Source organism: Nerophis lumbriciformis, linkage group LG25 (assembly GCF_033978685.3).
Source record: "Nerophis lumbriciformis linkage group LG25, RoL_Nlum_v2.1, whole genome shotgun sequence".
Taxonomy (NCBI): Eukaryota; Metazoa; Chordata; class Actinopteri; order Syngnathiformes; family Syngnathidae; genus Nerophis; species Nerophis lumbriciformis.
In genome coordinates this window covers 41,618,551-41,642,728 of record NC_084572.2, presented here as the reverse complement: position 1 = coordinate 41,642,728, position 24,178 = coordinate 41,618,551, and the positions used below count along the sequence as shown (strand labels likewise).

General features: G+C 33.4%; 1 protein-coding gene across 4 annotated transcripts in view; it reads left to right on the top strand.

Moving 5' to 3' along the window:
• Positions 1–24,178, top strand: part of apbb2b (amyloid beta (A4) precursor protein-binding, family B, member 2b) — a 301,890-nt gene that overhangs the window by 90,392 nt on the left and 187,320 nt on the right. For 2 of the 4 annotated variants that reach the window (XM_061984436.2, XM_061984437.2), the window contains exons 3-4: positions 1,816–1,875; positions 19,529–20,414. In XM_061984436.2, coding sequence (XP_061840420.1) covers positions 19,538–20,414 — 877 coding nt within the window. In that variant the 5' untranslated portion in view covers positions 1,816–1,875; positions 19,529–19,537. The remainder of the gene's footprint in view (positions 1–1,815; positions 1,876–19,528; positions 20,415–24,178) is intronic. The other 2 variants (XM_061984438.2, XM_061984439.2) reach the window with 1 other exon arrangement.

Genomic DNA, 24,178 nt, shown 5'->3' with positions numbered 1-24,178 from the left:
CACCACCAGCAGAAATCATAAAAAAACGAAACTCAGTTGACAGTAAAAAGTTGTTGTTGCAATTGTTGGATATGACTTTAAAGCATAACCAACCATGCATCACTTTAGCTCTTGTCTCAAAGTAGGTGTACTGTCACATCACGCCGTGACTTATTTAGAGTTTTTTTGCTTTTTTCCTCTGTGTAGTGTTTTAGTTCTTGTCTTGCGCTTCTTTTTTGGTGGCTTTTTCTCTATTTTTTGTATTTTCTTAACATTTTTTAAAATTTTTTAAATTTTTTAAAAAAAAATTAAAAATGTTTTAATTTTTTTAAATTTTTTTAAATTTTTTTTAATTTTTTTAAATTTTTTTAAATTTTTTTTAAAACATTTGAAAAAAAATTAAATTTTTTAAATTTTTTTTAATTTTTTTAAAGAAAATTTTAATTAAAAAAAAAAATATTTTAAATTTTTTTAAATTTTTTAAATTTTTTTTTTAATTTTTACCCTAACCCTAATCTTAACCCTAACCCTAACCCTAACCCTAAAAAAAAAATACTAATTGTTAAAATTGTTTAAAAAAATTTAATTTTTTAAAAATTGTTTAAAATTGTATATATATATATATATATATATATATATATATATATATATATATATATATATATATATATATATATATATATATATATATATGTATGTGTGTGTGTGTGTGTGTGTGTATATATACTGTATGTATGTATATATATATGTATATATATATACATATGTAATAATGTGTCTGTGTGTGTGTATATATGTGTATATATATATATATATATATATATATAATTATTTGGTGGCTTTTTCTCTATTTTTGGTATTTTCCTGTAGCAGTTTCATGTCTTCCTTTGAGCGATATTTCCCTGCATCTACTTTGTTTTAGCAATCAAGAATATTTCAGTTGTTTTTATCCTTCTTTGTGGGGACATTGTTGATTGTCACGTCATGTTCGGATGTACATTGTGGACGCCGACTTTGCTCCACAGTAAGTCTTTGCTGTCGTCCAGCATTCTGTTATTGTTTACTTTGTAGCCAGTTCAGTTTCAGTTTAGTTCTGCATAGCCTTCCCTAAGATTCAATGCCTTTTCTTAGGGGCACTCACCTTTTGTTTATTTTTGGTTTAAGCATTAGACACCTTTTTACCTGCACACTGCCTCCCGCTGTTCCCGACATCTACAATGCAATTAGCTACCTGCTGCCACCTACTGAAATGGAAGAGTGTTACACGGTTACTCTGCCGAGCTCTAGACAGCACCGACACATGGCCTTTCCTTTTAACAACACTCAGTAAAGGTTTGGGAACTGAGGAGACACATTTTTGAAGCTTCTCAGGTGGAATTCTTTCCCATTCTTGCTTGATGTACAGCTTAAGTTGTTCAACAGTCTCCGTTGTGCTATTTTAGGCTTCACATTTTCAATGGGAGACAGGTCTGGACTGCAGGCGGGCCAGTCTAGTACCCGCACTCTTTTACTATGAAGCCACGTTGATGTAACACGTGGCTTGGCATTGTCTTGCTGAAATAAGCAGGGGCGTCCATGGTAACGTTGCTCCAAAACCTGTATGTACCTTTCAGCATTAATGGTGCCTTCACAGATGTGTGAGTTACCCATGTCTTGGGCACTAATACACCCCCATACCATCACACATGCTGCCTTTTACACTTTGCGCCTAGAACAATCCGGATGGTTCTTTTCCTCCCGTAGACTTAGGAAGATTCTTCACATTCTTCTGCTTACCATTGGTCCTTTGCTTCTCTGCTTGCATTTTCTCCCCCACGCTGGCGTTTGGATGTGCAGCTGAGCGTGCTGAACCCTTGAACCGTAACCGGCGCTGCTCTATGACTGACCTCCTGTCAGGTACGCCACACACACACACACACACACACACACACACACACACACACACACACACACACACACACACACACACACACACACACACACACACACACACACACACTTGTATTTGTTACCTTCTTGAGACCTGAGAAAAATGCCTCCCTCTTTAGGACCAGCCTTTCTAGATATATAAAGAAGTGTATTTACAACATTAATAATATATACATACTATGCAAATATAAAAAAGCTTCTTGTGAAAAATGAGTTGGAATTTCACAAGAAAAAGGTCACAATTCCATAAGAAAGACGTAGCATTTTGGCAGACAAAGTCGTCATTTTACTCAACGCGAGTCAAAATTTTACAAGAAAAACTGAACATTTGTGCAATATTATGACAAAAGTTGGAATTGTACTCAATAACAGTCGTAATTTTACAAGAAAAGCTTAAAATTTGGGCAATTTTATGAAAAGAGTCGTCATTTTACTCGACAAAAGTCACAATTTTATAAGAAAACTTTCAATTGTTGGCAATATTATGATAATAATTGGAATTTTACTTGGCAAAATTGTGACAAAAGTCATGATTTTACTCCAAAAAAGGCACTATTTTATAAGAACAACAAAAAAAATTGGCAATATTGTGATAAAAGTCAGAATTTTATACGACAAATGTCACCATTTTACATTAGAAATGAACAATTTTACATAAAAAAGTAATAATTTTACGAGAAAATAAATATTAAAAAAGTTTTATAATATGTATATAGAGACATACTGTAATAACTTGAAGTAAATAATAAAGATTAAAAACCAATTACAAAAAAAAAGAATTTAATTAAAAGCAGTCTTTTTCTCACAATGTCGACTTTTTTCTTATAAAATTGGGAACAATTTAAAATTTAAATTATTATTTTTTAATGCCAAATGGTGACATTTGTCATATAAAATTCTGACTTTTATCACAATATTATCACAAAATAATTAAAAAAAAAAGTGCTCCCCCTCTGGCCAACATATGAAATAACAAGTGTGTGTAAGAAATTGAAATGCGCCCCCTTTGGCCAAAATAAAAAATAAATAAAAAATTAATATGTATATAAAGACATACTGTAATAATTTGAAGTAAATAATGAAGATTAAAAAAAATTATAAAAAATTAAAATAAAATAAACAACTATTTAGAATTTTCGAATGCAAACCAAAAAACAAATTTTGCGCCATTTTTTTTCCTATTTTAATTTCTGAAACAAAAGTTGGACAACTATTTAATGAGACTTTTTGAAAAGGACAATAGAACTCAATGCAATATCACAAAAACAGAAAGAACATTTTTATAGGAAAAAAGTCGGCACATTGTGAGAAAAAGAAAAAAAAAAGTTTTTTAATTTTTGTTTGTAATTTGTTTTTAATCTTCATGATTTACTTCAAGTTATTACAGTAGAACGTAGAATTTTGGCAGTATTATAATAAAAGTCGTAATTTTACATAACGCGAGACAAGAAAAACTGAACATTTGTGCAATATTATGACAAAAGTTGGAACTTTACTCGATAACAGTCGTAACTTTACAAGAAAAGCTTAAAATTTTGGCAATTTTATGAAAAGAGTCGTCATTTTACTCGACAAAAGTCACAATTTTATAAGAAAACTTTCAATTGTTGGCAATATTATAATAATGATTGGAATTTTACTTGGCAAAATTGTGACAAAAGTCATGATTTTACTCCAAAAAAGGCACTATTTTATAAGAACAACAAAAAAAATTGGCAATATTGTGATAAAAGTCAGAATTTTATACGACAAATGTCACCATTTTACATTAGAAATGAACAATTTTACATAAAAAAGAAAATAAATATTAAAAAAGTTTTATAATATGTATATAGAGACATACTGTAATAACTTGAAGTAAATAATAAAGATTAAAAACCAATTACAAATTTTTTATTTATTTATTAAAAGCAGTCTTTTTCTCACAATGTCGACTTTTTTCTTATAAAATTGGGAACAATTTAAAATTTAAATTATTAGTTTTTAATGCCAAATGGTGACATTTGTCATATAAAATTCTGACTTTTATCACAATTTTATCACAAAATAATAAAAAAAAAAAAGTGCTCCCCCTCTGGCCAACATATGAAATAACAAGTGTTCGTAAGAAATTGAAATGCGCCCCCTTTGGCCAAAATAAAAAATAAATAAAAAATTAATATGTGTATAAAGACATACTGTAATAATTTGAAGTAAATAATGAAGATTAAAAAAAATTATAAAAAATTAAAATAAAATAAACAACTATTTTGAATTTTCGAATGCAAACCAAAAAACAAATTTTGCGCCATTTTTTTTCCTATTTTAATTTCTGAAACAAAAGTTGGACAACTATTTAATGAGACTTTTTGAAAAGGACAATAGAACTCAATGCAATATCACAAAAACAGAAAGAACATTTTTATAGGAAAAAAGTCGGCACATTGTGAGAAAAAGAAAAAAAAAGTTTTTTTAATTTTTGTTTGTAATTTGTTTTTAATCTTCATGATTTACTTCAAGTTATTACAGTAGAACGTAGAATTTTGGCAGTATTATAATAAAAGTCGTAATTTTACATAACGCGAGACAAGAAAAACTGAACATTTGTGCAATATTATGACAAAAGTTGGAATTTTGCTCAATAACAGTCGTAATTTTACAAGAAAAGCTTAAAATTTGGGCAATTTTATGAAAAGAGTCGTCATTTTACTCCACAAAAGTCACAATTTTATAAGAAAACTTTCAATTGTTGGCAATATTATGATAATAATTGGAATTTTACTTGGCAAAATTGTGACAAAAGTCATGATTTTACTCCAAAAAAGGCACTATTTTATAAGAACAACAAAAAAATTGGCAATATTGTGATAAAAGTCAGAATTTTATATGACAAATGTCACCATTTGGCACTAAAAACTAATAATTTTAATTTTAAATTGTTCCCAATTTTATAAGAAAAAAGTCGACACTGTGAGAAAGCTTTTAATTAATTTACTTTTTTTTGTTTGTTTTGTTTGTAATTGGTTTTTAATCTTTATGATTTACTTCTTTATTACAGTATGTCTCTATATACATATTTATTTTATTTTTTAAATTAATTTAGGCCAAAGGGGGCGCATTTCAATTTCTTACACACACTTGTTATTTCATATGTTAGCCAGAGGGGGAGCACTTGAAAAAAAAAAAAGGCAATATTGTGATAAAATTTAGAATTTTATATGACAAAATTAACAATTTTACATAAAAAAGTAATAATTTTACGAGAAAATAAATATTAAAGTTTTATAATATGTATATAGAGACATACTGTAATAACTTGAAGTAAATAATGAAGATTAAAAACCAATTACAACATTTTTTTATTTTTATTAAAAGCAGTCTTTTTCTCACAATGTCGACTTTTCTCTTATAAAATTGGGAACAATTTAAAATTTAAATTATTAGTTTTTAATGCCAAATGGTGACATTTGTCATATAAAATTCTGACTTTTATCACAATATTATCACAAAATAATTTTAAAAAAAAAGTGCTCCCCCTCTGGCCAACATATGAAATAACAAGTGTGTGTAAGAAATTGAAATGCGCCCCCTTTGGCCAAAATAAAAAAAATAAAAAAAATGAATATGTATATAGAGACATACTGTAATAATTTCAAGTAAATAATGAAGATTAAAAAAAATTATAAAAAATTAAAATAAAATAAACAACTATTTTGAATTTTCGAATGCAAACCAAAAAACTAATTTTGCGCCATTTTTTTTTCCTATTTTAATTTCTGAAACAAAAGTTGGACAACTATTTAATGAGACTTTTTGAAAAGGACAATAGAACTCAATGCAATATCACAAAAACAGAAAGAACATTTTTATAGGAAAAAAGTCGGCACATTGTGAGAAAAAGAAAAAAAAAAGTTTTTAAATTTTTGTTTGTAATTTTGTTTTTAATCTTCATGATTTACTTCAAGTTATTACAGTAGAACGTAGAATTTTGGCAGTATTATAATAAAAGTCGTAATTTTACATAACGCGAGACAAGAAAAACTGAACATTTGTGCAATATTATGACAAAAGTTGGAATTGTACTCAATAACAGTCGTAATTTTACAAGAAAAGCTTAAAATTTGGGCAATTTTATGAAAAGAGCCGTCATTTTACTCGACAAAAGTCACAATTTTATAAGAAAACTTTCAATTGTTGGCAATATTATGATAATAATTGGAATTTTACTTGGCAAAATTGTGACAAAAGTCATGATTTTACTCCAAAAAAGGCACTATTTTATAAGAACAACAAAAAAATTGGCAATATTGTGATAAAAGTCAGAATTTTATACGACAAATGTCACCATTTTACATTAGAAATGAACAATTTTACATAAAAAAGTAATAATTTTACGAGAAAATAAATATTAAAAAAGTTCTATAATATGTATATAGAGACATACTGTAATAACTTGAAGTAAATAATAAAGATTAAAAACCAATTACAAAAACAAAAGAATTTAATTAAAAGCAGTCTTTTTCTCACAATGTCGACTTTTTTCTTATAAAATTGGGAACAATTTAAAATTTAAATTATTAGTTTTTAATGCCAAATGGTGACATTTGTCATTTAAAATTCTGACTTTTATCACAATATTATCACAAAATAATTTTTTTTAAAAAGTGCTCCCCCTCTGGCCAACATATGAAATAACAAGTGTTCGTAAGAAATTGAAATGCGCCCCCTTTGGCCAAAATTAAAAATAAATAAAAAATTAATATGTATATAAAGACATACTGTAATAATTTGAAGTAAATAATGAAGATTAAAAAAAATTATAAAAAATTTAAATAAAATAAACAACTATTTTGAATTTTCGAATGCAAACCAAAAAACAAATTTTGCGCCATTTTTTTTTCTATTTTAATTTCTGAAACAAAAGTTGGACAACTATTTAAAGAGACTTTTTGAAAAGGACAATAGAACTCAATGCAATATCACAAAAACAGAAAGAACATTTTTATAGGAAAAAAGTCGGCACATTGTGAGAAAAAGAAAAAAAAAAGTTTTTTAATTTTTGTTTGTAATTTGTTTTTAATCTTCATGATTTACTTCAAGTTATTACAGTAGATCGTAGAATTTTGGCAGTATTATAATAAAAGTCGTAATTTTACATAACGCGAGACAAGATAAACTGAACATTTGTGCAATATTATGACAAAAGTTGGAATTGTACTCAATAACAGTCGCAATTTTACAAGAAAAGCTTAAAATTTTGGCAATTTTTATGAAAAGAGTCGTCATTTTACTCGACAAAAGTCACAATTTTATAAGAAAACGTTCAATTGTTGGCAATATTATAATAATAATTGGAATTTTACTTGGCAAAATTGTGACAAAAGTCATGATTTTACTCAAAAAATGTCACTATTTTATAAGAACAACAAAAAAATTGGCAATATTGTGATAAAAGTCAGAATTTTATATGACAAATGTCACCATTTTACATTAAAAATTAACAATTTTACATAAAAAAGTAATAATTTTACGAGAAAATAAATATTAAAAAAGTTTTATAATATGTATATAGAGACATACTGTAATAACTTGAAGTAAATAATAAAGATTAAAAACCAATTACAAAAAAAATAAAAATAATTAAAAGCAGTCTTTTTCTCACAATTTTTTTCTTATAAAATTGGGAACAATTTAAAATTAAAATTATTAGTTTTTAATGCCAAATATAAAATTCTGACTTTTTTCACAATATTATCACAAAATAATTTTTAAAAAAAAGTGCTCCCCCTCTGGCCAACATATGAAATAACAAGTGTGTGTAAGAAATTGAAATGCGCCCCCTTTGGCCAAAATTTAAAAAAAATTAAAAATTAATATGTATATAGAGACATACTGTAATAATTTGAAGTAAATAATGAAGATTAAATTTTTTTATAAAAAATTAAAATAAAATAAACAACTATTTTGAATTTTCGAATGCAAACCAAAAAACAAATTTTGCGCCATTTTTTTGCCTATTTTAATTTCTGAAACAAAAGTTGGACAACTATTTAATGAGACTTTTTGAAAAGGACAATAGAACTCAATGCAATATCACAAAAACAGAAAGAACATTTTTATAGGAAAAAAGTCGGCACATTGTGAGAAAAAGAAAAAAAAAAGTTTTTTAATTTTTGTTTGTAATTTGTTTTTAATCTTCATGATTTACTTCAAGTTATTACAGTAGAACGTATAATTTTGGCAGTATTATAATAAAAGTCGTAATTTTACATAACGCGAGACAAGAAAAACTGAACATTTGTCCAATATTATGACAAAAGTTGGAATTGTACTCAATAACAGTCGCAATTTTACAAGAAAAGCTTAAAATTTGGGCAATTTTATGAAAAGAGTCGTCATTTTACTCGACAAAAGTCACAATTTTATAAGAAAACTTTCAATTGTTGGCAATATTATAATAATAATTGGAATTTTACTTGGCAAAATTGTGACAAAAGTCATGATTTTACTCAAAAAATGTCACTATTTTATAAGAACAACAAAATAATTGGCAATATTGTGATAAAAGTCAGAATTTTATACGACAAATGTCACCATTTTACATTAGAAATGAACAATTTTACATAAAAAAAGTAATAATTTTACGAGAAAATAAATATTAAAAAAGTTTTATAATATGTATATAGAGACATACTGTAATAACTTGAAGTAAATAATAAAGATTAAAAACCAATTACAAAAAAAAAAGAATTTAATTAAAAGCAGTCTTTTTCTCACAATGTCGACTTTTTTCTTATAAAATTGGGAACAATTTAAAATTTAAATTATTAGTTTTTAATGCCAAATGGTGACATTTGTCATATAAAATTCTGACTTTTATCACAATATTATCACAAAATAATTCCCCCTCTGGCCAACATATGAAATAACAAGTGTTCGTAAGAAATTGAAATGCGCCCCCTTTGGCCAAAATTAAAAATAAATAAAAAATTAATATGTATATAAAGACATACTGTAATAATTTGAAGTAAATAATGAAGATTAAAAAAAATTATAAAAAATTAAAATAAAATAAACAACTATTTTGAATTTTCGAATGCAAACCAAAAAACAAATTTTGCGCCATTTTTTTTCCTATTTTAATTTCTGAAACAAAAGTTGGACAACTATTTAATGAGACTTTTTGAAAAGGACAATAGAACTCAATGCAATATCACAAAAACAGAAAGAACATTTTTATAGGAAAAAAGTCGGCACATTGTGAGAAAAAGAAAAAAAATTTTTTTTTAATTTTTGTTTGTAATTTGTTTTTAATCTTCATGATTTACTTCAAGTTATTACAGTAGAACATAGAATTTTGGCAGTATTATAATAAAAGTCGTAATTTTACATAACGCGAGACAAGAAAAACTGAACATTTGTGCAATATTATGACAAAAGTTGGAATTGTACTCAATAACAGTCGCAATTTTACAAGAAAAGCTTAAAATTTGGGCAATTTTATGAAAAGAGTCGTCATTTTACTCCACAAAAGTCACAATTTTATAAGAAAACTTTCAGTTGTTGGCAATATTATAATAATAATTGGAATTTTACTTGGCTAAATTGTGACAAAAGTCATGATTTTACTCAAAAAATTTCACTATTTTATAAGAACTAGAAAAAAATTGGCAATATTGTGATAAAAGTCAGAATTTTATATGACAAATGTCACCATTTTACATTAAAAATTAACAATTTTACATAAAAAAGTAGTAATTTTACGAGAAAATAAATATTAAAAAAGTTTTATAATATGTAAATATATATACTGTAATAACTTGAAGTAAATAATAAAGATTAAAAACCAATTACAAAAAAAAAGAATTTAATTAAAAGCAGTCTTTTTCTCACAATGTCGACTTTTTTCTTATAAAATTGGGAACAATTTAAAATTTAAATTATTAGTTTTTAATGCCAAATGATGACATTTGTCATATAAAATTCTGACTTTTATCACAATATTATCACAAAATAATTTAAAAAAAAAGTGCTACCCCTCTGGCTAACATATGAAATAACAAGTGTGTGTAAGAAATTGAAATGCGCCCCCTTTGGCCAAAATTTAAAAAAAATAAAAAATGAATATGTATATAGAGACATACTGTAATAATTTCAAGTAAATAATGAAGATTAAAAAAAATTATAAAAAATTTAAATAAAATAAACAACTATTTTGAATTTTCGAATGCAAACCAAAAAACTAATTTTGCGCCATTTTTTTTTCTATTTTAATTTCTGAAACAAAAGTTGGACAACTATTTAATGAGACTTTTTGAAAAGGACAATAGAACTCAATGCAATATCACAAAAACAGAAAGAACATTTTTATAGAAAAAAAAGTCGGCACATTGTGAGAAAAAGAAAAAAAAAAGTTTTTTTAATTTTTGTTTGTAATTTGTTTTTAATCTTCATGATTTACTTCAAGTTATTACAGTAGATCGTAGAATTTTGGCAGTATTACAATAAAAGTCGTAATTTTGCATAACGCGAGACAAGAAAAACTGAACATTTGTGCAATATTATGACAAAAGTTGGAATTTTACTCAATAACAGTCGTAATTTTACAAGAAAAGCTTAAAATTTGGGCAATTTTATGAAAAGAGTCGTCATTTTACTCCACAAAAGTCACAATTTTATAAGAAAACTTTCAATTGTTGGCAATATTATGATAATAATTGGAATTTTACTTGGCAAAATTGTGACAAAAGTCATGATTTTACTCCAAAAAAGGCACTATTTTATAAGAACAACAAAAAATATTGGCAATATTGTGATAAAAGTCAGAATTTTATATGACAAATGTCACCATTTTACATTAAAAATGAACAATTTTACATAAAAAAGTAATAATTTTACGAGAAAATAAATATTAAAAAAGTTTTATAATATGTATATAGAGACATACTGTAATAACTTGAAGTAAATAATAAAGATTAAAAACCAATTACAAAAAAAAAGAATTTAATTAAAAGCAGTCTTTTTCTCACAATGTCGACTTTTTTCTTATAAAATTGGGAACAATTTAAAATTTAAATTATTAGTTTTTAATGCCAAATGGTGACATTTGTCATATAAAATTCTGACTTTTATCACAATATTATCACAAAATAATTAAAAAAAAAAAGTGCTCCCCCTCTGGCCAACATATGAAATAACAAGTGTTCGTAAGAAATTGAAATGCGCCCCCTTTGGCCAAAATAAAAATAAAAAAAAATAATTAATATGTATATAAAGACATACTGTAATAATTTGAAGTAAATAATGAAGATTAAAAAAAATTATAAAAAATTAAAATAAAATAAACAACTATTTTGAATTTTCGAATGCAAACCAAAAAACAAATTTTGCGCCATTTTTTTTCCTATTTTAATTTCTGAAACAAAAGTTGGACAACTATTTAATGAGACTTTTTGAAAAGGACAATAGAACTCAATGCAATATCACAAAAACAGAAAGAACATTTTTATAGGAAAAAAGTCGGCACATTGTGAGAAAAAGAAAAAAAAAAGTTTTTTAATTTTTGTTTGTAATTTGTTTTTAATCTTCATGATTTACTTCAAGTTATTACAGTAGAACATAGAATTTTGGCAGTATTATAATAAAAGTCGTAATTTTGCATAACGCGAGACAAGAAAAACTGAACATTTGTGCAATATTATAACAAAAGTTGGAACTTTACTCAATAACAGTCGTAACTTTACAAGAAAAGCTTAAAATTTGGGCAATTTTATGAAAAGAGTCGTCATTTTACTCGACAAAAGTCACAATTTTATAAGGAAACTTTCAATTGTTGGCAATATTATAATAATAATTGGAATTTTACTTGGCAAAATTGTGACAAAAGTCATGATTTTACTCCAAAAAAGGCACTATTTTATAAGAACAACAAAAAAAATTGGCAATATTGTGATAAAAGTCAGAATTTTATATGACAAATGTCACCATTTTACATTAGAAATGAACAATTTTACATAAAAAAGTAATAATTTTACGAGAAAATAAATATTAAAAAAGTTTTATAATATGTATATAGAGACATACTGTAATAACTTGAAGTAAATAATAAAGATTAAAAACCAATTACAAAAAAAATAAATTAATTAAAAGCAGTCTTTTTCTCACAATGTCGACTTTTTTCTTATAAAATTGGGAACAATTTAAAATTAAAATTATTCGTTTTTAATGCCAAATGGTGACATTTGTCATATAAAATTCTGACTTTTATCACAATATTATCACAAAATAATTTAAAAAAAAAGTGCTCCCCCTCTGGCCAACATATGAAATAACAAGTGTGTGTAAGAAATTGAAATGCGCCCCCTTTGGCCAAAATAAAAAAATAAATAATAATAATATGTACCTATATAGAGACATACTGTAATAATTTGAAGTAAATAATGAAGATTAACATTTTTTTATAAAAAATTAAAATAAAATAAACAACTATTTTGAATTTTCGCCATTTTTTTCCTATTTTAATTTCTGAAACAAAAGTTGGACAACTATTTAATGAGACTTTTTGAAAAGGACAATAGAACTCAATGCAATATCACAAAAACAGAAAGAACATTTTTATAGGAAAAAAGTCGGCACATTGTGAGAAAAAGAAAAAAAAAAGTTTTTTAATTTTTGTTTGTAATTTGTTTTTAATCTTCATGATTTACTTCAAGTTATTACAGTAGAACATAGAATTTTGGCAGTATTATAATAAAAGTCGTAATTTTACATAACGCGAGACAAGAAAAACTGAACATTTGTGCAATATTATGACAAAAGTTGGAATTGTACTCAATAACAGTCGCAATTTTACAAGAAAAGCTTAAAATTTTGGCAATTTTTATGAAAAGAGTCGTAATATTACTCGACAAAAGTCACAATTTTATAAGAAAACTAACATTTGGCAATGTTATAATAATAATCTGAATTTTACTTGGCAAAATGATGACAAAAGTCATGATTTTACTAAAGAAATGTCACTATTTTACAAGAAAGACAAAAAATTTGGTAATATTGTGATAAAAGTCAGAATTTTATATGACAAATGTCACCATTTGGCATTAAAAGGTAATCATTTTACGAGAAAATAATGCAATATCACAAAAACAGAATATTTTCATAAGAAAAAAGTCGACACATTGTGAGAAGAATTTTTAGTTAATTTATTTTTTGTTTGTAATTGGTTTTTAATCTTCATGATTTACTTCGTTATTACAGTATGTCTCTATATACATATTTATTTTCAATTAATTTTGGTCAAAGGGGGCGCATTTCAATTTCTTACACACACACACTTGTTATTTCATATGTTGACCAGAGGGGGAGCACTTTTAAAAGCGACACACAGTCAATTTGAAAAATCCATCCTTTTTGGGGGGGGGGGGGGGGAGGATGAGTTAAACAAATATTCAGTCTAAGGCTGGACTCCCGGGGGAAAAAAACCCTCAATAGCCCTAGCGCACACAAACAAGTTACAAAGAATACACAAGACTTGCAACAGAGTCAATTTAAAAAAAAATCCCTCCTTTTTGGGACCACCCTCATTTTGATGGATGTCACCAGCAGGGGTGCAAATGAGACATTGTTTATTAGATGCAATGTTATTGATTTATGTCATCACCTCCTCATATGGAAGATACTATTCCTTCATCATGTCTCAAGAAGGGTTGTAATACAAGAACACACACACACATGCTGTGTTTATGTTCGGGGTTTATGAGAAATGAAAACGTCCGGGCTTGCCCCCCCCCCCCCCAGTTCCATGCTTAAGTACACAGACAACTGTTCACCTCTCGAGTCAAAGGTAATACATCAATGATAGATTTAAGTTCTTTTGATGGACAACATTGCTCGTTTGGCAGAGGATTTGTTACCAGTTCTGTTTGTATGTAAAGCAGCACTTTTACTCCACTGGTCCCAGCAGGTTTTAGCAACTTAGACGTGATGCCAGGGCCTATTGCAACATTATTCCCTGCAGTGTAGTTTGGGATTTATTACTTCTGCCAAGAAGGCGATGTTTCCATCAGGGTTATTTGTTAGCGCGCCACTTCCTGTCAAGCTTTTGTTTTGCCAAGCTGGATTTTTTTTTGGATGCAATATCTCACTAAAGAGGGCACACCCCTTTTCTCAAGGGACACTAATATTTGGGGTGGTTATGGTATTGGAAAACTGCTCGGACTCAGCTCAGCTTTAAGATCTCCCAGTGAGGACTCAAGGAACTTTATTCACTCCATCAATCAATCAAAGATTATTTTTTATAGCCCTTAGTCTTAGTCTGAACCCACATCCTGGGTGACCGGCTGCAACGGATGCCAAGTGGGTACAGTTCCTGCAAAGTATTGCTGATAATGTGAGAGTCCAGTCCAAGCAGAGGTCTGTAGGAGGTCTACATCCAGGTCATAGAGGAGTGGGCCACACTTGGTCATGACTTGGAACAGCTAGCATCTCCTTTAGACTGGTTTCTCTCCAGGGACTATTCGTAGCCATCTGGTAACCTCTCCTTACGGGAGAGGGGGGGGGGGGGGGGCAAAAAACATAAGCGGCAGGTCAACTGGTTTAAAACAATCTATTTGAAAACTAGAGTTTGTAGATTATTTTTTCCAGTCCAAGCATAGGTCTGCATCCAGGTCATGACTCGGAACAGCTAGCACAGACTGGTATCTTCCCAGGGATTATTCGTAGCCATCTGGTAACCTCTCCTTACGAGGGGGGGGGGGGGGGCAAAAAAGAGAAGCGGCAGATCAACTGGTCTAAAACAGAGTCTATTTGAAAAATAGTTTGTGTATGAAAACGACTTCCGGACGGCTTCGAAGAAATTCTGGACCACCATCCGCCGCCTCAGGAAGGGGAAGCAGTGCACTATCAACACCGTGTATGGCGAGGATGGCGTTCTGCTGACCTCGACTGCGGATGTTGTGGATCGGTGGAGGGAATACTTCGAAGACCTCCTCAATCCCACCAACACGTCTTCCTATGAGGAAGCAGTGCCTGGGGAGTCTGTGGTGGGCTCTCCTATTTCTGGGGCTGAGGTTGCTGAGGTAGTTAAAAAGCTCCTCGGTGGCAAGGCCCCGGGGGTGGATGAGATCCGCCCGGAGTTCCTTAAGGCTCTGGATGCTGTAGGGCTGTCTTGGTTGACAAGACTCTGCAGCATCGCGTGGACATTGGGGGCAGTACCTCTGGATTGGCAGACCGGGGTGGTGGTTCCTCTCTTTAAAAAGGGGAACCGGAGGGTGTGTTCTAACTATCGTGGGATCACACTCCTCAGCCTTCCCGGTAAGGTCTATTCAGGTGTACTGGAGAGGAGGCTACGCCGGATAGTCGAACCTCGGATTCAGGAGGAACAGTGTGGTTTTCGTCCTGGTCGTGGAACTGTGGACCAGCTCTATACTCTCGGCAGGGTCCTTGAGGGTGCATGGGAGTTTGCCCAACCAGTCTACATGTGTTTTGTGGACTTGGAGAAGGCATTCGACCGTGTCCCTCGGGAAGTCCTGTGGGGAGTGTTCAGGGAGTATGGGGTTTCGGACTGTCTGATTGTGGCAGTCCGCTCCCTGTATGCTCAGTGCCAGAGCTTGGTCCACATTGCCGGCAGTAAGTCGGACACGTTTCCAGTGAGGGTTGGACTCCGCCAAGGCTGCCCTTTGTCACCGATTCTGTTCATAACTTTTATGGACAGAATTTCTAGGCGCAGTCAAGGCGTTGAGGGGATCTGGTTTGGTGGCTGCAGGATTAGGTCTCTGCTTTTTGCAGATGATGTGGTCCTGATGGCTTCATCTGGCCAGGATCTTCAGCTCTCGCTGGATTGGTTCGCATCCGAGTGTGAAGCGACTGGGATGAGAATCAGCACCTCCAAGTCCGAGTCCATGGTTCTTGCCCGGAAAAGGGTGGAGTGCCATCTCCGGGTTGGGGAGGAGATCTTGCCCCAAGTGGAGGAGTTCAAGTACCTCGGAGTTTTGTTCACAAGTGAGGGAAGAGTGGATGGTGAGATCGACAGGCGGATCGGTGCGGCGTCTTCAGTAATGCGGACGCTGTATCGATCCGTTGTGGTGAAGAAGGAGCTGAGCCGGAAGGCAAAGCTCTCAATTTACCGGTCGATCTACGTTCCCATCCTCACCTATGGTCATGAGCTTTGGGTTATGACCGAAAGGACAAGATCACGGGTACAAGCGGCCGAAATGAGTTTCCTCCGCCGGGTGGCGGGGCTCTCCCTTAGAGATAGGGTGAGAAGCTCTGCCATCCGGGAGGAGCTCAAAGTAAAGCCGCTGCTCCTCCACATCGAGAGGAGCCAGATGAGGTGGTTTGGGTATCTGGTTAGGATGCCACCCGAACGCCTCCCTAGGGAGGTGTTTAGGGCACGTCCGACCGGTAGGAGGCCGCGGGGAAGACCCAGGACACGTTGGGAAGACTATGTCTCCCGGCTGGCCTGGGAACGCCTCGGGGTCCCACAGGAAGAGCTGGACGAAGTGGCTGGGGAGAGGGAAGTCTGGGCTTCCTTGCTTAGGCTGCTGCCCCCGCGACCCGACCTCGGATAAGCGGAAGAAGATGGATGGATGGATGGATGAATTTTTCCAGTCCAAGCAGAGGTCTGTAGGAGGTCTGCATCCAGGTCATAGAGGAGTGGTCCACACTGGGTCATGACTCGGAACAGCTAGCGCTTCCTCCAGACTAGTATCTCTCCAGTGACTATTCGTAGCCGTCTGGTAACCTCTCCTTACGGGAGGGGGGGGCAAAAAAGAGAAGGGGCAGATCAACTGGTCTAAAACAGAGTCTATTTGAAAAATAGTTTGTGTATGAATTTTTCCAGTCCAAGCAGAGGTCTGTAGGAGGTCTGCATCCAGGTCATAGAGGAGGCGTCCACACTGGGTCATGACTAAGAACATCTAGCACATCGTCCAGACTGGTATATCCCCAGGGATTATTCGTGGCCATCTGGTAACCTCTCCTTACAGGAGAGGAGGGTGACCAAAAAGACAAACGGCAGGTCAACTGATCTAAAACAGAGTCTATTTGAAAACTAGAGTTTGTAGATGAATTTTTCCAGTCCAAGCAGAGGTCTGTAGGAGGTCTTCATCCAGGTCATAGAGGAGTGGTCCACACTTGGTCATGACTTGGAACAGCTAGCATTATCTCCAGACTGGTATCGCTCCATGGATTATTCGTAGCCTTATAAGAAACTTCAGGTCAACTGGTCTAAAACAGAGTCTATTTGAAAACTAGAGTTTGTAGATGAGTTTTAACGTAGGACTTAAATGTCCCTGACATTGAGTTACACAAGGCTAGGATTTATAAAAATAAACATACATGTTAACTTTAGCGTACTTGGTGGTTAGCGTGGTTCGATTGGTAGAGCGGCCGCCGTCCTAGTCAATGTTTCCCTTTCAACCAGCTTTTCCATGATGTGATCCATCATGCGATTCAGTTCAGAAATCGCCCCAGACTGTGATCCCACAGCCCGGCCCAATCCTTCCATTGCGACGAACAGCCTTTGGGCTCCTTGAGTGGCTGCCATCGTCTTACGAATATGACGATACACCACGTCCTCGATGGAAAGGACTGAGAGGCACATGATTCTCCATTTATCCCAGGAATCTCTCACGTACCCCGCAGCAATGATTCCATCAGGGCAGCCAGGCTCCCCAGAACCTCTTTTGCTCATCGAAAAGATTTTGTCAATTGAGTTGAGAATCCAGCTGATCATTTCCATGTCTGATGTTTAGATTTGCAGGACAGCGCAAAGAAAGAGGCTTCAAAAAAGTGTAGACGGGACAAAACAAAGAGAGCAAGCAGGGAGAAGAAGGGAGGCGGAAAAAATGCGACTGAATATGATTCATTAGTATGGCGGTACTATACTGGTACAACTCTATTCCAGACAATAATATCCAATAATCTAGAAATATTCCACGCCGGCCCTCATATCCAATTTTTCCCTTTCAACCAGCTTTTCCATGATGTGATCCATCTTGCGATTCAGTTCAGAAATCGCCCCAGACTGTGATCCCACAGCCCGGCCCAATCCTTCCATTGCGACGAACAGCCTTTGGGCTCCTTGAGTGGCTGCCATCGTCTTACGAATATGACGATACACCACGTCCTCGATGGAAAGGACTGAGAGGCACATGATTCTCCATTTATCCCAGGAATCTCTCACGTACCCCGCAGCAATGGTTCCATCAGGGCAGCCAGGCTCCCCAGAACCTCTTTTGCTCGTCGAAAATATTTTGTCAATTGAGTTGAGAATCCAGCTGATCATTTCCATGTCTGATGTTTAGATTTGGAGGACAGTGCAAAGAAAGAGGCTTCAAAAAAGTGTAGACGGGACAAAACAAAGAGAGCAAGCAGGGAGAAGAAGGGAGGTGGAAAAAATGCGACTGAATATGATTCATTAGTATGGCGGTACTATACTCGTACAACTCTATTCCAGACAATAATATCCAATAATCTAGAAATATTCCACGCCGGCCCTCATATCCAATTTTTCCCTTTCAACCAGCTTTTCCATGATGTGATCCATCTTGCGATTCAGTTCAGAAATCGCCCCAGACTGTGATCCCACAGCCCGGCCCAATCCTTCCATTGCGACGAACAGCCTTTGGGCTCCTTGAGTGGCTGCCATCGTCTTACGAATATGACGATACACCACGTCCTCGATGGAAAGGACTGAGAGGCACGTGATTCTCCATTTATCCCAGGAATCTCTCACGTACCCCGCAGCAATGGTTCCATCAGGGCAGCCAGGCTCCCCAGAACCTCTTTTGCGCGTCGAAAAGATTTTGTCAATTGAGTTGAGAATCCAGCTGATCATTTCCATGTCTGATGTTTAGATTTGCAGGACAGCGCAAAGAAAGAGGCTTCAAAAAAGTGTAGACGGGACAAAACAAAGAGAGCAAGCAGGGAGAAGAAGGGAGGCGGAAAAAATGCGACTGAATATGATTCATTAGTATGGCGGTACTATACTCGTACAACGCTATTCCAGACAATAATATCCAATAATCTAGAAATATTCCACGCCGGCCCTCATATCCAATTTTTCCCTTCCAACCAGCTTTTCCATGATGTGCTCCATCTTGCGATTCAGTTCAGAAATCGCCCCAGACTGTGATCCCACAGCCCGGCCCAATCCTTCCATTGCGACGAACAGCCTTTGGGCTCCTTGAGTGGCTGCCATCGTCTTACGAATATGACGATACACCACGTCCTCGATGGAAAGGACTGAGAGGCACATGATTCTCCATTTATCCCAGGAATCTCTCACGTACCCCGCAGCAATGGTTCCATCAGGGCAGCCAGGCTCCCCAGAACCTCTTTTGCTCGTCGAAAAGATTTTGTCAATTGAGTTGAGAGTTCAGCTGATCATTTCCATGTCTGATGTTTAGATTTGGAGGACAGCCCAAAGAAAGAGGCTTCAAAAAAGTGTAGACGGGACAAAAAAAAGAGAGCTAGCAGGGAGAAGAAGGGAGGCGGAAAAAATGTGACTGATTAGTATGGCGGTACTATACTCGTACAAAGCTATTCCAGGCAATAATATCCAATAATCTAGAAACATTCCACTCCATAGTCTCCACTTTGCTGCCTTTAATCTCACCGTTGTGGCTCCTTTGTCTTTCAGACCGCCGCCATGATGTCAGTGGACGTGACCAACTGTAACGGGCCCTCCGCCAAGCCTCCCACCTCCCTCAGCCTGCGCTCCTCCCACAACCACGACGTCCTCAAACAGCCGGGCTCCTCCACGCCCCCCAAGTGTCGCAAAAAGTACGCGCTCACCAGCATCCAGGCCGCCATGGGGCTGGGGGAAGCGGCGCCGCCTTCGTCGACGTCGTCGTCGCCCGCCGCGTCTCCGCCGTCCCAGCCGTCGACCCCCAACAACCTCAAGCTGGCCAAGAACGGGATGAACCAGCTCCGTAAAGCCGGGCAGGATCACAATAAAAACCAGACGGACGTCAGCGAGGACGAGTGTGATTGTGAGAGCGCCACGGACGAGGGGGAGGAGCCTGACGCACACACCCAGGGGGATGTGGCGCCCAATCCGAACGCCAACACCGACCCAGAGTCAAAAAGTAGCATCGACCGAAACGCGGATCTCAAACTCAACGGCAACTCCGCGGACTTTGTTAGTGACTTCAACATGGAGGTGGGACAAAGCGTGAAGGAAGTGATGTCGGTGACAAAGGCCGAGGATGACGAGGGTCGGCAAGACCAGGAGAAGAAACCCTCGCTTCTAATCCAGATTGAGTCTCCGGCCTTGACCGAGGAGCGCCAGACTTTGAGCAAGGACTCCCAGGTCCCGCCTCCGCCTTCCCCGCCCAGGCAGGCCAGCCCGGACGACGCGGCCCTGCTCTCCGCCTCCTCCTCCTCGTCCCCGGAGACCAAGAAAGACCGGCGGTCCGGTCCCAAGACGGACTGCGCCCTCAACCGGATCCAGAATTTGAACCCCAGCGACGAAGAGCTGAGTTGGACCACCTTGTCCCAGGAGAGCAACTCCCCAGAGGAGACCGGTACGCACACATCTTGCACTTTCTCATGAGGTCTGCTTCCATTTCTGTGTTTGGGCCCCGCACAATAACAAACTGGCAAAAAGCAACAAACAAAACATTCCATAGAGCCAGTAAATCCCCTTCAAGCCCTCTGGGACAATGAGTCCTTCCATGGTCAGTGAGATTGTCTGCATCCTGTGTGTGTGTGTGTGTGTGTGTGTGTGTGTCTGTGTGTGTGTGTGTGTGTGTGTGTGTGTGTTCTTGTATGTCTAGCCTTCTTGAGACATGAAGAAGGAAAGGTATCTTCCATATGAGGAGGTGTGAACAAGTGATGACATAAATCATGGTCCCAATAACATTGCGTCTAATAGACAGTATCTCATTTAGGGTTAGGGTTGGGGTTAGGGTTAGGGTTAGGATTGGGGTTAGGGTTGGTTAGGGTTAGGGTTGGGGTTAGGGTTAGGGTTAGGGTTGGGGTTAGGGTTAGGGTTGGTTAGGGTTGGGGTTAGGGTTAGGGTTGGTTAGGGTTAGGGTTGGGGTTAGGGTTAGGGTCCCCTAAGCCCTAACTCTAACCCTATCCATCAAAATGAGGGTGGTCCCAAATTTTCACATTGACTTTGTGTCGCTTTTAAAAGTGCTCCCCCTCTGGTCAACATATGAAATAACAAGTGTGTGTAAGAAATAGAAATGCGCCCCCTTTGGCCAAAATGAATTTAAAAAATAAATTAAATATGTATATAGAGACACACTGTAATAACTTGAAGTAAATCATGAAGATTAAAAACCAATTACAAACAAAACAAAACAAAAAAGTAAATTATTTTAAGAGGTCTTTTTCTCACAATGTCGACTTTTTTCTTACAAAATTGGGAGCATTTCTCATATTTTTTCTGTTTCTGTAATATTGCAATATTTTCTCATAAAATTATAATTTTTTTAAATGTTAAATTATTACTTTTTAATGCCAAATGGTGACATTTGTCATATAAAATTCTAAATTTTATCACAATATTGCCAAGTTTTTTTTTAAGTGCTCCCCCTCTGGCTAACATATGAAATAACAAGTATGTGTAAGAAATTGAAATGCGCCCCCTTTGGCCAAAATTAATTTAAAAAATAAAATAAATATGTATATAGAGACATACTGTAATAAAGAAGTAAATCATAAAGATTAAAAACAAATTACAAACAAAACAAAGAAAAAAAATAAATAAATTAAAAGCAGTCTTTTTCTCACAGTGTTGACTTTTTTTCCTATAAAATTGGGAACAATTTAAAATTAAAATGATTAGTTTTTAATGCCAAATGGTGACATTTGTCATATAAAATTCTGACTTTTATCACAATGTTGCCAATTTTTTTTTTAAAAGTGCTCCCTCTCTGGTCAACATATGAAATAACAAGTGTGTGTAAGAAATTGAAATGCGCCCACTTTGGCCAAAATCAATTTAAAAAATAAATTAAATATGTATATAGAGACATACTGTGATAACTTGAAGTAAATCATGAAGATTAAAAACCAATTACAAACAAAACAAAACAAAAAAGTAAATTAATTCAAAGCAGTCTTTTTCTCACAATGTCGACTTTTTTCTTATAAAATTGGGAACAATTTCTCATATTTTTTCTGTTTCTGTAATATTGCAATATTTTCTCATAAAATTATAATTTTTTTAAATGTTAAATTATTACTTTTTAATGCCAAATGGTGACATTTGTCATATAAAATTCTAAATTTTATCACAATATTGCCAAGTTTTTTTTTAAGTGCTCCCCCTCTGGCTAACATATGAAATAACAAGTATGTGTAAGAAATTGAAATGCGCCCCCTTTGGCCAAAATTAATTTAAAAAATAAAATAAATATGTATATAGAGACATACTGTAATAAAGAAGTAAATCATAAAGATTAAAAACAAATTACAAACAAAACAAAGAAAAAAATAAAATAAATTAAAAGCAGTCTTTTTCTCACAGTGTTGACTTTTTTCCTATAAAATTGGGAACAATTTAAAATTAAAATGATTAGTTTTTAATGCCAAATGGTGACATTTGTCATATAAAATTCTGACTTTTATCACAATGTTGCCAATTTTTTTTTTTTAAAAGTGCTCCCTCTCTGGTCAACATATGAAATAACAAGTGTGTGTAAGAAATTGAAATGCGCCCACTTTGGCCAAAATCAATTTAAAAAATAAATTAAATATGTATATAGAGACATACTGTAATAACTTGAAGTAAATCATGAAGATTAAAAACCAATTACAAACAAAACAAAACAAAAAAGTAAATTATTTTAAGAGGTCTTTTTCTCACAATGTCGACTTTTTTCTTACAAAATTGGGAACAATTTCTCATATTTTTTCTGTTTCTGTAATATTGCAATATTTTCTCATAAAATTATAATTTTTTTAAATGTTAAATTATTACTTTTTAATGCCAAATGGTGACATTTGTCATATAAAATTCAAAATTTTATCACAATATTGCCAAGTTTTTTTTTAAGTGCTCCCCCTCTGGCTAACATATGAAATAACAAGTATGTGTAAGAAATTGAAATGCGCCCCCTTTGGCCAAAATTAATTTAAAAAATAAAATAAATATGTATATAGAGACATACTGTAATAAAGAAGTAAATCATAAAGATTAAAAACAAATTACAAACAAAACAAAGAAAAAAATAAAATAAATTAAAAGCAGTCTTTTTCTCACAGTGTTGACTTTTTTCCTATAAAATTGGGAACAATTTAAAATTAAAATGATTAGTTTTTAATGCCAAATGGTGACATTTGTCATATAAAATTCTGACTTTTATCACAATGTTGCCAATTTTTTTTAAAAAAGTGCTCCCTCTCTGGTCAACATATGAAATAACAAGTGTGTGTAAGAAATTGAAATGCGCCCACTTTGGCCAAAATCAATTTAAAAAATAAATTAAATATGTATATAGAGACATACTGTGATAACTTGAAGTAAATCATGAAGATTAAAAACCAATTACAAACAAAACAAAACAAAAAAGTAAATTAATTCAAAGCAGTCTTTTTCTCACAATGTCGACTTTTTTCTTACAAAATTGGGAACATTTCTCATATTTTTTCTGTTTCTGTAATATTGCAATATTTTCTCATAAAATTATAATTTTTTTAAATGTTAAATTATTACTTTTTAATGCCAAATGGTGACATTTGTCATATAAAATTCTAAATTTGATCACAATATTGCCAAGTTTTTTTTTAAGTGCTCCCCCTCTGGCTAACATATGAAATAACAAGTATGTGTAAGGAATTGAAATGCGCCCCCTTTGGCCAAAATTTATTAAAAAAATAAAATAAATATGTATATAGAGACATACTGTAATAAAGAAGTAAATCATAAAGATTAAAAACAAATTACAAACAAAACAAAGAAAAAAATAAAATAAATTAAAAGCAGTCTTTTTCTCACAGTGTTGACTTTTTTCCTATAAAATTGGGAACAATTTAAAATTAAAATGATTAGTTTTTAATGCCAAATGGTGACATTTGTCATATAAAATTCTGACTTTTATCACAATGTTGCCAATTTTTTTTTTTAAAAGTGCTCCCTCTCTGGTCAACATATGAAATAACAAGTGTGTGTAAGAAATTGAAATGCGCCCACTTTGGCCAAAATCAATTTAAAAAATAAATTAAATATGTATATAGAGACATACTGTGATAACTTGAAGTAAATCATGAAGATTAAAAACCAATTACAAACAAAACAAAACAAAAAAGTAAATTATTTTAAGAGGTCTTTTTCTCA